This window comes from Cuculus canorus, chromosome 2 (genome assembly GCF_017976375.1).
Source record: "Cuculus canorus isolate bCucCan1 chromosome 2, bCucCan1.pri, whole genome shotgun sequence".
NCBI lineage: Eukaryota > Metazoa > Chordata > Aves > Cuculiformes > Cuculidae > Cuculus > Cuculus canorus.
Window position 1 is genome coordinate 121,414,929 of NC_071402.1, and position 15,048 is coordinate 121,429,976.

Here is a 15,048-nt window from a genome sequence, read left to right on the forward strand (position 1 = left end):
TCTGTTGACGTTTCTGACCACAAATCATACCAAGCTATCATTTCTGTGGGTTTGTAGGTCAGCCAGAAAAAGCTGCATGTGGGAGAAGCTCATTTCTAGTCTTCAAGATTTTAACATCTCCAACTGTGTGTCTGGAGCTGCTGAATGGACATGTATTAAAAATGTATATGGGTAAGAATTTCTAGTGACAAGGAAACTTTTTAATTTCTAAGTAAAATGTTGGTTTGACTTTTAAATGTGTCATTTTGGAAAGGCCAAATAACATTACACTGTTATAATAAATAGCAAATTTGAAATTTATAGTGAATTCTAGGGCGAAAGATAAAATCTTATACTAAATCATGTCTAATAAGAGGTCATTGCCCATGCAGTTAAAGTAGGAACAATAATTTAAGAGAAAATTCTTAAAAATAGATTCCCAAAGAAAAAAAATTAAGAGGTTTCCAGTCTCCTCGGGTCTGTCTGTGTATCCACTGCCTTACATGTGTTTTCAGTGTGTGGTAGCCCTTGAAGAAATAGTGCATGCCACTTTTTCCTAGCTTTCAGTGAGGAGAAAGAAACCTGAAATTATGTGAGTGGGCAAACACCATCAAGGGAGTTTCTGACAGTAGTCTATGGGGCTTTAAAAAAAAAAATAAATAAAAAAGGGCTACAACCAGCTTGCTTAGATCTGCAGAAGAAGTTGTAAAGTAACACTGTAGGGTCTTGTTGATGTAAGAAAGATGTTCTGGGAACGAAATTCTCGGCTTATACTTGCAAGAGCAAGTGGCCTATTTCACTTCAAGCCATCAGATGCTGAATTTTACTGACTTTCTCAGTCTCTTTCCAACATTCTTGGGTGTCCACCAATCTTTATGGTCTGACTGTACCAACTTAGTAGCACGACTAGACTTGGCCTTGGTAGTGATCTACAAAAAATCAGTGTTAAAAGCTGCACAGTGGGGCAACCTAAACTTGAACACTGCATTGCTTTCTTTTGTGTTGCTGCTGCAATGTTATTCAACATGTAACTTTAAGCACTTCATTAATGTTTCCGATAATACAATTGACACTTGACCTTAGACACAGAGATCCATTACATTTTTACCACTTTTGGAAGTGTGAATACTCATGTAGCTGAATGCCTTAGTCATTTGATGCTTTCTGTGAACTTAAATGGTAGGTTAAGTGAGAAATGTGGATTTTTTTTTCACATGTGGTAGCAGCAGAATCTACATAGCAACACCAAACAGCTGCGTGAGCTTTAGGTCTTCTTAACCCATTTTAAGTATGATTTAGCTATCTGAAGAGTGTAATAAAGAAATCCTGACACTCTCCTTTTAAATTCTGTCATTATCTGGACAAGATTACCACATATTATCCTCAAGTACAAGTGAAACAGAATAGCCAGAACTACAGGTTTGTAGAGTCTTTTCTTATATGCTAAGTCAAATCTTTCTGTAATGCATGAATGAAGATCTGTGAACCTGAAGATACCCAGTGTCTGAGTTAGAAGAGCGGAAACTGTAAAGTCCCAGCCACAAGATCTGTGCCAGCATTGGTGGTGTAGGACAAATCTTAACTTAAATTTTGTCGTGGCTTGGCCCACCTCTGCTGAAATTATCTCAGCATTTCAGGTTAACACACCCAAAACACTGCTGTGAATCAGGTGATTTATGTTTATTTGCAACTCCAGATCTGTATAGTTGGCCTGAGCATAAGCTTTGGAATGCAACCCTTATACAGGCAAGCTATGTTTGGTTTCAGATTTCTTAGGGGCTTGCATGCAAAATTGCCTCATTGCTTGGACCGATAGCTCTCATTGAACAGCTAGTGTGTTTCAATAGCTGTTCTTTAGTATTACAGCTCAAGCCAATACCCAGTGTAACTCTCCTTAATTCACTGGAACGATACTAAAGGAGAGATAGACCTCTTTTTCTGAACATGTTGTCTTTTACAGTAAGTTTCTGGGGCTTTTTAACACCATTTCTAGATCCAAGAAGTATGTTCTTGTCTCTGGGATAATCCTGTTCTTTTTTAAAGATGTGATGTCAGAAAGAAAAGATGGAAGTCTTAGTGACTCATTGTCAATATGCTTAGAGTACTTTGTTTTCATCTTATGTTTACAGTTCATGATTGCTTTTCTCTTCTTATGTGGTGCATCTTGGTGTTTTGTGAGTTGGTCTTGTTTTTAAAGAAAGCGGTGCCAAATTCTACATTATGCAAATTGCCTGCTGTATATGGTGACGTGGGTCGAGTATTTGGGGTTTTGATTCATACTTCAAATTGAGGCCCCTTCGTAAAATTTTAATCCCTTTTTCATAGAATAGCAATTCTTTGTTTAAAACTCATTGTTATGAAACATTTTGAATGTTTAGCCAAATGGAGTAATGCAAATAAGAGATAGACCCTATTTCTGCATGCATGAATTAAAAAAGAATTAAGTTTCTCATGTTGTTCCACTGATGGGAGGAATTGGAATAGCTAAATATATGCAGGGTTGAGGTTTAGCAGAATCTTGTATTTCTATAGCAATCTGACAATTGGTTGGCTCACTTCACTGGTTTAATATAATCTAATTTTATTGGAAATGTATCGTAAGATTACCTCTTCGGAAAGCAAAGATGATTAGATACACAAGGCTTCCACTACAGCTTAGCAGTGAAGTGAGAGGACAGGGAGATGGATCAAAACTTGTCAACAGATTGTTCCATTGAAAGCTGTTTGTGCTTGCCCTGCCTTATAATCTTCCCAGATATTGTAAAGTTCTATGGATCAGATTAGTATACTAGATTTATTGAAATTCAGAGGTGTTAGTGTTTGGAGGGGGGTGAATTGCTCATCTCCAGCAGTAAATCATATTGAGAAATCACTTGAATTATTTGATATACAATTCAATTAAAATAAATGTCTGCTGCCTGAATTGAGTGGATTACTTTTCTAGTTAATGTGAATAGAGTAATAAAAATATTAGGAATGTTTAAAATAATGTGATGCAAAGAAGTCAAATGATGATTTTAACTTCACTCTAAATAGTCAAGGCAAAGCAATGCAGTGACTTAAAAGGATCAGAGCAAATACTTCCTTATATAACATGCTCAATAACATCTGGAATTATAATAACTAGGCTTAACATTATGAAGCTGCATGATTCTGATCCTTCTGATCTACATGGATTATCAGAAAAGTCTGCACAGGAATTTTTCTCCTCTCATGGTTACAAGGCCTGTTAGCAATGCCTTCAAAAAAATACATCTGCCTTAGTATCTCTCAAGTGACTGTTTTACATAGAAAAACAAAAATTATTTCTTCTGTTTTGTTTTGTCTTTCTAGCAGAAAGGAGTTAAAAATAAAATAAAACGTCAACTGAGATTTTTTTTTTCCGGTTGAGTGACAGTTTGTGTGTTATGCCCCAGGTTTAATCTTTTTCAACGACGTTAGTAACAAGCAGATGAAAGCATTTGAATGGAATGGACTGAAATGTTTGAGGTGGGTTGGGTTTATACTAGGCCTGTTTCTAGATATATTTACAATTAGTTCAAGAAATGCTGAATTCTAGACCATGAATAAATGTGAAGTCCAAATTAGTGAATATCTAACCTGAGTTTGTGATGCATACAGAACAAAATTTTAATAGCTATATAGGGCTATAAGTAAATGCATGAGCAAGAAGGGAGCTCCCTAAAACATTAAGTGTTTTATATATATATATCTCCTGTTTAGTTCCAGGGACAGAGTTTATAACATTTTAAGTAGCCTTGATAGACGATCAGAACAGAGTTAGGCTGAGTGAAGAGCATGCCAGACAAGGTATATTGCTTGAGTTCTTATCCTGTTCCTTTTTCTTTAGAGGAGGTTTCAGGCTGTTCCTAAATGATGCAAAAATGCAGATGAATATTATTTGTCCCTTCCACCATGACTTGTCATCCACAGCCAGCAGTGAAACCTGCACATAGATATGCAGACCATTCATTGCCACCTCTTACAACTTCTCCCTCCCTTCCTTTCCTACTCTCCCCTTTCCTTTCTCTTTCACTCCATCTCTCCCTCCTTGCCTCCCCACTCCTTCCCTTCCCCTCTACATCCCTTTTAGAAATCCTTCCATAGATACAAGAGATGTTGTCCTGCTGCCTTTTGTTGACAGCTACAAGCTGTGTGGTTGACTCAGGAAACTTTCTGGCAAAATCTCTGTCAGAACCTATAAAAACTTCTTTGCTTTTTGGGTGAGGAATAAATTCTGGATGGAGAGAATCTTAATACGTAGATCTATCATGGAATAATTTTATGTCACACGATAGTAAAAAGCTCTTCAGGAACACCTGGATAGGATACAGAAAAGCTAAAAAATCATAACTAATTTCATGTAGCTGAAAGAAATATGAATATATTTTAGTTTGGTATTTTTTTGGCCAATTACTGAAACTGTTATGTGTGTGTGTGTAAATGTAACTGGATTGTAATCAATAGAATTACCCACCAACAAGCACAATTTATATTAGCCAGGGGCAGGGATTCCCATTTATTAAATCTGTGGAGGACATGCCTTTATCTGTTTTCATGGATGCAGCCTGGAGCATCCAGCATGTCATGGATTAGATAAATTGGGCCCGACATGCCCGTGTTTCTGGAAAATAGGACAAAAACGTATTTTTTCCTTTGTGTATTGTCTGCAAAAGGACTGGTGTTTTCCCCCTACCTTTAGAGAATAATAAGATAATTCTCCTTGCTTGAAAAACTTTTTTTAACTGTAGGCATATTTACATAAAGATATAAAAATTGTACCTGCCAGAATTTTCTCAAGTACCAAGAAAAGGACAAAAAGCCTACTAACTGCCACGTATTCCAACTCTCAAAACATTTGCCTAACAACTCCATCACAAGTAATCTTGCCAAAACTAGAGTTTCCATAGCCTTTATTTATAAGTAGCCATTTTGTTAGAACTTCTCCACTGAAGAAGAATGTGTTCACTTTCCCAGAAAGACACTAGCCCTGTGGTCAAAGGATTTTTGTGGGCTGCTGGAAACCCGATCAATATTTCTCTGTGAAGTGAATACACATTTACACAAATTAAAACCACTCCAAAGAAACTATTATGCAAGTATCCCAGCTAGTCAACAACCCAGCTATTGGGACGTTTCCCTGGGGCACAGGGGTCCTACAGAGCAGGCTTCGATACAGGCGGTTGATTAAAATATAGACCTTAATTTCTTTCAGTTTTTGAAACTTTCATAAGGATTTGCTTTCATAATAAGCAGGTGTGAGGCTGTAGTTTATGCATAGATCTAGAGAAGCCAGATTCTGACTGAACTTTGCAAGACAGAAGAAAGTTAACTTTGACAGTGTTTTCTTCCCCTCTTCTATTCACAAATAATGGCATTGTAAAGCAAAGCGTCAGCCAAAATGGCTTAGAAGAACATTTATGATGAGTTCTTCCTAACTTTGTGATTGCAGGGGTATGTGCAACACCAAAACCTGATTCAATAGGATTCTTATTTCTTACTGCCATAAACCATAGTTTCAAACTGGTCCTCTTTGGCAGGGAACAAAGAGATAGCTTTATAAAACTCAATTCAGGATAGTTTGGTTTGTCATGTTTTTCTCTGCTGCAGAAGGGTCATTCTCTGTTAGCGAGGACGAAGGTAGCCTGCTTGTGCAGTGGAGCATGCAGATGCTCAGAGTGTTAGTCAAATTCTGTTATTTCAAACCCTCATGCCTTTGGAATTTGTACTTTCTCATTTTTTCTTTTTGCTTGGCAGCTCAAATTGTTACTCAAATGTGAATTTTCTTGGAGTCTCATAAAAAACCCCAAGATTCGGATGGCTCTGATTTCTCGTGTTTGAGTCTGCCACCATAGACACCAGGAGAAACTCACTGTGCCATAAAAGATTTGCAGGACCACCTTTCAATGGCATCTTTAACAGTCTTCACTGCTCTGATTGGTTGAGAGTTGGGTTCACAGCATTATTATATATAGGCTGATGCATTTATAGAAGACTATATAAAATATGTTCATGTGACCTTTGTCATAGATTAGGAAACCAGTCTCTTCTTCACTAGTCCTAATAAAACTTTTTCATATATTCTTATCTGTTATATTGCATCATGGTGTCGTTGTATGCTTACACTTCTTGAACAGAGAGACTTACTGGTTTATGGAGTAGCTATTTTCTTGACTGTAACTATGGCTATGTAAGCACAATCCCACAGTTTTTAGAAGAAAATAAAATAAAGAAATTCATCAAGATAAACTTAGAATTAAAACCTACAAACTGTTCCCCAGCATATCATATAGCATATATTTATTTATCTTACATTATCTATCATGTGAATTGCACAAGAACACTATGTGATTGCAATAAATCTTTTGGGGGGAATGATGTCAGTATTATGAGATACAACACAATTATGCAACTATTATGTTTTAAGTATGCTATAACGTGTCCTATTTGAAATTCAGTAAAAAGTTTAAATCTGTGTCTGGATATAGAGTTTCCATAAAATATCTGTTTAATTGACCCTGGCTAAGGTTCAAATTTCTCCCATTGATTTTGAACATCTATTCTTATCTTTCCATTGTTGTTCTTCCTGCTGCCTTCTTACTTCCCCTTAGCTTCCATTTCTTTCCTCTCCACTTTCCTCCCTCCCGAATTTGTTGCAAACTGCTTGCCTTTAATATAATCTTGAGAGTTTTATGCTTTATCAGCACCCGTTCTCCTTTCATAGTTGACCTCCTGCTGAACTCAGAGCTCTGTACTGCAGTCCAGAGCCTACTAAACATTTGCATCCCCAGTCTTCGTCAGACAAAGAAAGAATGGCTGACGTGTTGATTGGTACGGAAAAGCAGAAGTTCTAAGAGAGTCAGTGATGGTCTCCGATTTCTGGTGAATTAAATGACTCCTCTCTGCATTCTGGAAGGCTGCTGCCTTCTTAGTGTGCATGTTCTTGCCTTATGTGCATGCTCATCTTGCTCTATTGCAATAACTGTAGTTAACCTTCAGTTTTGAGTATCAGAGCAACAAAGCAACATCTGATTTCACATCTCTGTCAGACAGTGTTGTGTAATCTGACCTTAACCACTTAATGTTGAATGTTTGACTGATCAAATATTCAGGTATTGAGAATGTGTTGAACTGGAGATAGGAAGAATTTTCTCTTTTTCTCTCCCCAGAGTGCAATTGGCCTTTTTGTTTTTTTTTTTTTTTAATTGCCTGCTGATGAAAATCCAGAGATTAGTCATTACTGGACACAGTGAATGCGTGCTTTAAAGTGGCATACAATTCTGTTCTAGTAAAGCTCAAACTTAACAGTTAATTAAACATTTTCATCCCTTTCTTCCACTGTCTTTGTGGGGACAGCAGAATGCCAAGAACTGTCTTTTTTTTTTTTCTTTGCCTTTCTTCTTAACGCAAAGCATGGATCACCTGCTAGAATAGCTTCAGTTTTTCATCAACTCCTTTTTCCAGAAACTCTCGGTCATCTACAGAACCTCAGGCTCTTGGTATTTTTTCATAAACAGCTCTGTCTCCTGAGGGCTGAACTGGTTTAGTTTCATTACAGTGTAGTAGAAGTTTTATGAAAAGTAATGGATTGGGGTTTAGAGACAATCAGGCCACATATCTAATAGTTTTTTATGATTTTACATCCTGTAAAAGAATAATATGAAACATTCATGTTTGCCAGTTTGGTTTACTTTTCTTTAAGAACTTTGGATATTTCCTTCAGAGTTGGATATCATATATTTCATTGGTGGTAAAAGTTCCTGAGTCAAATAACTTGAAGTATTTTAAGTGAGAAATGCATAGGTAAAATTATGATACAATGTGTAATTTATCGTAACAAGTATCTTTCAAGCCACCATGAACTGAATATTGCTTTATGTCCAGGAGCCAGTCCTTTAACACTCACTTCCGTCTGCTCTGTCTGTGCTCACTATCCATTTGTAAATCCTGTGCTTTTGCTTTCACTCTACTTTTTCAATGTTTGGCAAGAAATGAAACCACTTACTCCTTTGCCTACCTATGAAAGATCATAAACCTAATAGTTTTAAACATATGTGGATTTTGCTGAATAGAAACTCTGAGATTGTAATAGTTTCTGATATATTATCTAAGCACTGATATCTTTATGTGTGGGAAAGAAAAATGAAAAATATTAGTTTATTTTAATAAGGATGCATTTTCTTATGTACATATACACAAGCAATCTTATGGATGCGAAAACTGTGAGGCTTATTCAGGGGAGAAATCTTGCCCCAGTCCATGCAACACTGACATAGATTCATGGAGATATTTTCATGTCCATTGATGTGTGCTACCTGTAAGATCGACAGTCAAGGGGATCTACATAACCATAGACTTTCCATCACTGTTTTGCTTATGCATCTCTCTCCCTCCTTCCCTTCTTCTCCCTCCGTTGACCTTGCTTTGACCTGAACAGACTTTGCTCCTTTGGCTCAGATTCTGCCGCTCTTCTCCTAACCCAGTAATTTCCCAAGTCTGTCTAACGGTTATTCAATAAAATAGCAGAGGTTTGACAGCTAGTAAAAGAGTGAAGTGGTGCTCTGTTCCACTTACTCTTGCACTATGCAGTTAAAAATGTGTAAAAACTATTTCCAGTCATTTATTAATAAAATTTGGTCAGGTTGAGTTTTCCCACTGCTGAATGGAAGAGGCATTGCTGCACAGTGCTAACCTTATAGAGTTTGCTAGTGGACCCTGTCCCCTTCATGACATTAGTTACATATTTGACACAATTGTATGCTTGTTTTATTTGAATTAAAGACATCAGAAGTCAATCATTCTTTCTTTCCCAAGTATGCTTTTGAAAAATGGCACTTTTAAAATTGCTAATATATTCATAATAAAAATGAAAAAATCTTTGAAAATCTGTTTGCAATACAGTGTTCTTCTGATTATTAACCTCTGGAAATCTGTGCTCATTATACCATAAACATGACCTTTACAAAAGCATCAGAAAAATTCAAATGCAGAACATACTAGGTCAAAGTTTTTTTTAAATGTCAAAAGTGTAAAGCTTTAAAATTAATGTAATTTTTACAATACTTGGCTGATTCTTCTATTTTTTTTCCTTTTATTTATTTATTTATTTATAGTATGGGCAGGGTGGATCTTTGTGGTTAGAATCTATTGAAAAACTGTGATCCTAGGGTGGCACACTTTGGGATAATTCTTAAAGCCTTTTAGTGGCTTCTTCCCTGTTGTTCAATCCTTAGATTTATTTATTTCATAACAGCATTTTTGCTGGCCCTGTAGTTGATTAGATCTGAAAAGGCATAGTAGGTCTCCAGTGGAGGCTACTAACCACATACTCTGACCCACTGGATATTAGACATCACGATATGCCAGTCAATAATGTGTGGTCTATCTAGCACTGTCAGAAAATTTCACAGAACAGTAGGGGTTGGAAGGGACCACTGGAGATCATGTAGTTCAACTCCTCTGCTAAAGCAGGTTTACCTTGAGCAGGTTGCACAGGACTGTGTCCGAATGACTTTTGAATATCTCCAGAGAAGGACACTCCATAACGTCCCTGGGAAGCCTGTTCTAATGCTCTGTCAGCCTCACAATAAAGAAGCTTTCCCTCGTGTTAAGGTGGAACTTCCTGTGCTCCAGTCTGTGTCCATTGCTCCTTGCCTTGTTGCTGGGCATGACTGAGAAGAGTCTGGCACCATCCTCTTGACACTTGCATCTCAGATATTTATAAGTATTGATAAAGTTCCCTCTCAGTCTTCTGTTCTCCAGGCTAAACAGACTGAGCTCACTCAGCCTCTTCTCATAAGAGAGATGCCCCAGTCCCCTAATCATTTTCACGGCCCTTTGCTGGCCTCTCTCCAGTAGTTCGTTGTCTTCCTTGAACAGGGGACCCCAGAACAGGACACAATACTCCAGATGTGGCCTCACTAGGACAGAGAGGCACGATATCCCTATGCAGTCTTCTCTGCATTCTCCATCATGAGGGCACCCACCTCATTCAGCCACAGACCCAAATTTTCCGTAGTCTTCTTTTTGCTGATGATGTACTTGAAGAAGTCCTTCTTGTTGTCCTTGATGTCCTTTGCCAGATTTAATTCCAAGTGGGCCTTGGCCTTCCTCACTATATATTCTTACTGCATTCCTATATTCTTCCCAAGTGGCCAGTCCTTTTTTCCACCCTCCGTAAACTTCTTTCTTGATGAGTTTTTCCAGAAGCTCCTTCCTTATCCATGCAGGCCTCCTGATCCCTTTACTCGATTTCGTACTCCTAGGGATGCACCGATCTTGAGCCTGGAGGAAGAAGTGCTTGAATATGACCCAGTTTTCTTGAATTCCCCTACCTTCTAGAGCCACATCCCACAGGATTCCTCTGAGTAGGTCTTTGAAGAGGATAATTTAGCTCTCCTGAAGTCCAGGGTTGTAATCCTGCTTGCTGTCTTACTTCTTCCACACTGGATGCTGAACTCCTCCGTCTCATGGTTGCTGCAGCCAAGGCTGCCCCCAACTTTCACATCCCCAATCAGATCTTCTTTGTTTATTAGTACAAGGTCCAGCAGCACTCTTCTCTTTGGTGCCTCCACCACTTGTGTCAGAAGGTTTCATTGACACTCTGTGGGAATGTCTTGGACTGTGTGTGCCTAGCTCAGTTATCAATCCAGCAAATATCTAGGTGGTCGAAGTTCCCAATGAGAATCAGGGCCTGCAATTCTAATGCTACTTATAGCTGCCTGTAGAAGGCCTTGTCAACCTCCTCAGGGGGGAGGGGTTCCCCTCATATAGGGACCAGTGCTATTTAATATCTTTGTTGGTGACATGGACAGTGAGATTGAGTGTACCCTCAGCAAGTTTGCTAACACCAAACTATATAGTGCAGTTGATACACTGGAGGGAAAGGATGCCATCCAGAGGGAGCTTGACAGGCTTGAGAGTGGGCTCATGTGAACCTCATGAAGTTTAAAAAGGCCAAGTGCAAGTTCCTGCACCTGGATTGAGGCAATCCCAAGCAAAAATACAGGCTGGGCATAGGATGAATTGAAAGCAATCCTGAGAAGAAGAACTTGATGGCGCTGGTTCATGAGAACCTCAACAAGACCTGTCAGTGTGTACTTACAGCCCAGAAAGGCAACTGTACCCTGGGCTGCTTCAAAAGGAGTGTGCCCAGCAGGTCAAGAGAAGTGATTTCCCCCCCTCTACTCTGCTCTTGTGAGACCCCACCTGGAGTACTGCAGCTCTGGAGCCCTCAGCACAAAAAAGACATGGATTTGTTGGAATGAGTCCAGAGGACGGCCATGATCAGAGGGCTGAGTCACTTCCCTTTTGAAGACAGAATGAGAGAATTGGCGTTGTTCAGCCTAGAGAAGAGAAGTCTCTGAGGGGACCTTATATTGGCCTCATGGTAGCTTAAGAGTACCTGTAGGAAAGCTGGAGAGGGACTTTCTACCAGAGCATATAATGACAGGATGAGAGTTCATGGCTTTAAACTGAAAGAGAGTAGACTTAGATTAGATAGAAGGAAGAAATTATACACTATGAGTGTGGTAGGGTACTGGAACAGGTTGTGCAGAGAAGTTGCAGTGTCCCATCCCTGGACATGTTCCAAGCCAGGTTGGATGGGGTTGTGATCAGCCTGGTCTAGTGGGAGGTGTCCCTGCCCATGGCTGTGGTTTTGGAACTAGATGATCTTAAAGTTCCTTCCAACTCAAACCATTCTATGATTCTGTGACCTAGGGCACAACTTCTTGACCTGCCACAGATTCCTGTATGAGTTGTGAGTAAGTGACTTATGCTGTACATCCTGGGTTCCTAGCTGAAAAACAAGGACAACCTCTTGCCATGTAGAAATGTCCTAAGAATGAACGCCAAAATTGCAAGGAGAGAAATAAGGCTGTTAGTTATTTAATATTTGATTTTGTTTTGTAAGTCAAAAAAAAATTAAAAGCTCCTCTGTTCTCTAGAGGGAGAAGAGCTGCAGTTATGGACATTTTGCTTGTTTGTAATCTCTAAACCCATGATCCTGGCAGTCTTGAGCTTTCTGATTGTCTAGTACCTGGAATGGATGGTACTTGTTATGGGCAGTGGGTATTAAGCAAGGTGGTCAAGTTGGACAATTTCTTATTGTTTCCTTCTACTAGAAATGGCCAGAACTTTGTAGAAAGCAGAACATTCATTTTGGATAATTTAATTTTCAGTGATCCAACAACTTTAAACAGGGAAAAAAATCATCCTAGTTCACCTGACCAACTGGAATAAAACCTCAAAGGATTCCAAAGAGTTCAATTACGTAGGTCATGTTGCTAAAAGAAAAATCTTAGTTGCTGCCCGTGTGCAGTTAATAACCCATAGAAGATGTTGCCTATAATGAGTTAGTGGAATCCATTGCTAGGTGGTCTTAAGTACTGAACTTCAGATCATGGCTTTTCAGTAGATTTTATTTAATTTAATAACAAAAAATTCTAAATGCTTACGTGTCTCCTGTGGACCATAGTGTATTGCATATTTGGGGAAAAGCAGTGATACTTTGTGGGGTTCATGGATGCCCTGACACTAGTGTCCTTGTGGCCTGAGGTGGGTTGTGGCCTGCACAACAGTGTGTACTTTGATTCTGTTCAGACAGAATGGAGCGAGAACCTGAGCTTGTTTAGCAAAAGGTAGGACAGTAATGACGACACATAATGGATGCCAGATTATTCATGCAGATTTGTCTGTGCATTTTTTTCGTTCAGCATCATAACAGTAGTTTAGCAGAATTCTACACAATGAAAAGAGAAATCTACTTCTTTAGGTGTACAGAACAGTACATTTTTCAATCAAAATTCTTGTATCAGGATATAAGATTTTATTTTTCAAAATACTAGTAATTGTGGCAAAAAAGATTTAAAAAAAGCATGATGCATAGTCACAGGCTTCTAAAACTAATAATTATAATGAAGAGTTTTGATCTCAGATATCTATCATGGAAATACTGGGAGAGGTGCAAGATGAGGTGGAAAACTTGGGAATATTCATATCCTGGAGAAACCAAATTAAGATACTGAAAACAAACTTAGACTCCAGAATGGAACAGAAAAGGAACATTAGTTTAGGGTTTCTCTGATGTATTGAGAGTGGTTGTACACATGGCCAGATGGAAAGAATTGCACACTGATGAAGGAATGAAAATGGAATTCTGCAAAGATTTGCTTTCTTACTCAGTGTTTACAGTGGTAATAATGATAGAAGAACTGCAGAAGATTTAGATTAATGGGGTATTAGTTTGGAGTTCCTGCTCAATTTACATACCTCCAAGTTCCAAATGCATTGCAAGAAATTATCTACATTATTTGTGTCTGCAAAATTTGGACTGGATATTTCCTTAGGAGAGTCTATTTGATAATAGATCTGGTGATCCTTTTTCTAAGAACTGAACCTGCAGTTGAGTTATAGGACTGGGGATGAAAGTGTGCGTGAGGAAAGGATATGCAGGAGAAGATGTATCATATCTTTCTCTATAGCCAAGTCATAAAATTTAGCAATATGCTGTTGCCAAAATTATTGAGCTGTGTATTAGGGGACCTGATGGACCACAAACTTTAAGAAACTTGGTATTTATTATCCTGTATATTAAAAAAATCAGCCCTGTTCTGTCACATTTTACTTTTCTTTACTCTAAAACTATTTTCTTTTGTTTCCTTTGTGCATATTCCATCTTTATGCTTCTCTTAATCTAGATTTTATGGGCTGTACTTAGAGCTGTTGATGGTCTTTATGTAGAACCGATCTGAGGGATATTTCAGGTGGACTGAGCACAAAAATATGCATGGGAGACTTTCTTACCAGACAATGCTATTTCACTGAAAGCAAAAAATTCCCGCAGAAGGTGTTACATTTTTGTAAAGAATTTTGATTAAAAAAAAATATCATTAAAATAACCTCAGAACTTTAGCATTTTTAAAGAAATCTGGTTTCTTCTTTTTGGAATGACTTCTCACATAATAAATCTATTTTAAATTCTGCAGTGAAATGTGGTCTCAAAGGTCAGAATGAGGAGGTGAGTGCATAAGGAAGAAACAGTATTTACGTTCCATCTTAAAATAAACAAAATATGACCATTTGTTATGGAACGAACAGTTTGAAGCTGAACCTGCAGAAATCACCTTTTCATCTGAATGTTTCGTTTGTGTTCTTTTGGTTTTAGTAACAGGCAAGAAAGGTGTTGTAGTGATAAATTTCATATCATTAATTGTTTCTGAAGAAACGCTTGAGTAGGCTATAACAAAAGGTTTGAACCTCGCATATATGACTTCGTACAACGCAAGCTCTCTGCACTCAGAGCATAATGTTGTATTGCAAGACAGATTACCTAATTGTAGGGGAAAATTCCTGGTCTCAACTGGAGACACAAAAATGCACCCATGTGTAAAAATGTACAGTTTGATTAACACTGGGGGAATTCTCAAAAACTGTCTCAATGAGATATGGGAAGGGACAAAGGTTTCTGTGTGGCAGCTTTTCTTCAAACCTGTTTGCTCGTGCTTACCTTGGATTTATTGATAGTGCCTCTGGCCAAGAGATTTTCTTGCCTGTGTTTTAAACTGCTTGAAAATTGGCAAACGAAATGATTACGTCAATCTTGGTTGAAGTACTGAGCTAATTACACTTATAAGTTGTGTTATTCCTGTGCTTGGGCTGGACAGATTTCCTCTTTAGAAAGATATTAGACTGTAACATCAGTAACTTGTAACACTGGAATTGGTAAATACCTTATTATCTTCCTGTTTTAAGAAAGTGTAATATACTACTTGTACGAGGTAAATTTAGACCTGTCCTACCCTACATTTTGGGGCACTGTTATGTCTTTTAAGTCAAGACGTGCATTCACCTGGCAAGGATGTCTGTGTGAACTTCAGGTAGTAATATAAGACTTCAAGCACAGGCTGTGGACAAAGTGTGTCAGTAACGAGGAAAAAGGTAGGATGTTATGCTAGCTTTATTGGTCAAAGTTGAACTCCAAACCTTGCTTGTAGGAAGTCTGAAAAGGCTGATACTGAGCCTTCGTTGTGTCTTGATCAGCAATGTTGCTGAAATAAAAGCTATGGA

At 38.2% G+C, this 15,048-nt stretch overlaps 1 protein-coding gene across 5 annotated transcripts in view; it reads left to right on the plus strand.

The window, feature by feature from the left end:
• Positions 1-15,048, plus strand: part of ZNF385D (zinc finger protein 385D) — a 410,191-nt gene that overhangs the window by 259,783 nt on the left and 135,360 nt on the right. Inside the window, exon 1 of one of the 5 annotated variants that reach the window (XM_054059695.1) lies at positions 151-171. The exons of the other annotated variants lie outside the window; for them this stretch is intronic. Within the exon in view, the coding sequence (XP_053915670.1) occupies positions 162-171 (10 nt within the window). The 5' untranslated portion in view covers positions 151-161. Of the gene's footprint in view, positions 1-150; positions 172-15,048 lie in introns of those variants that run through there. 5 annotated transcript variants of the gene reach the window in all.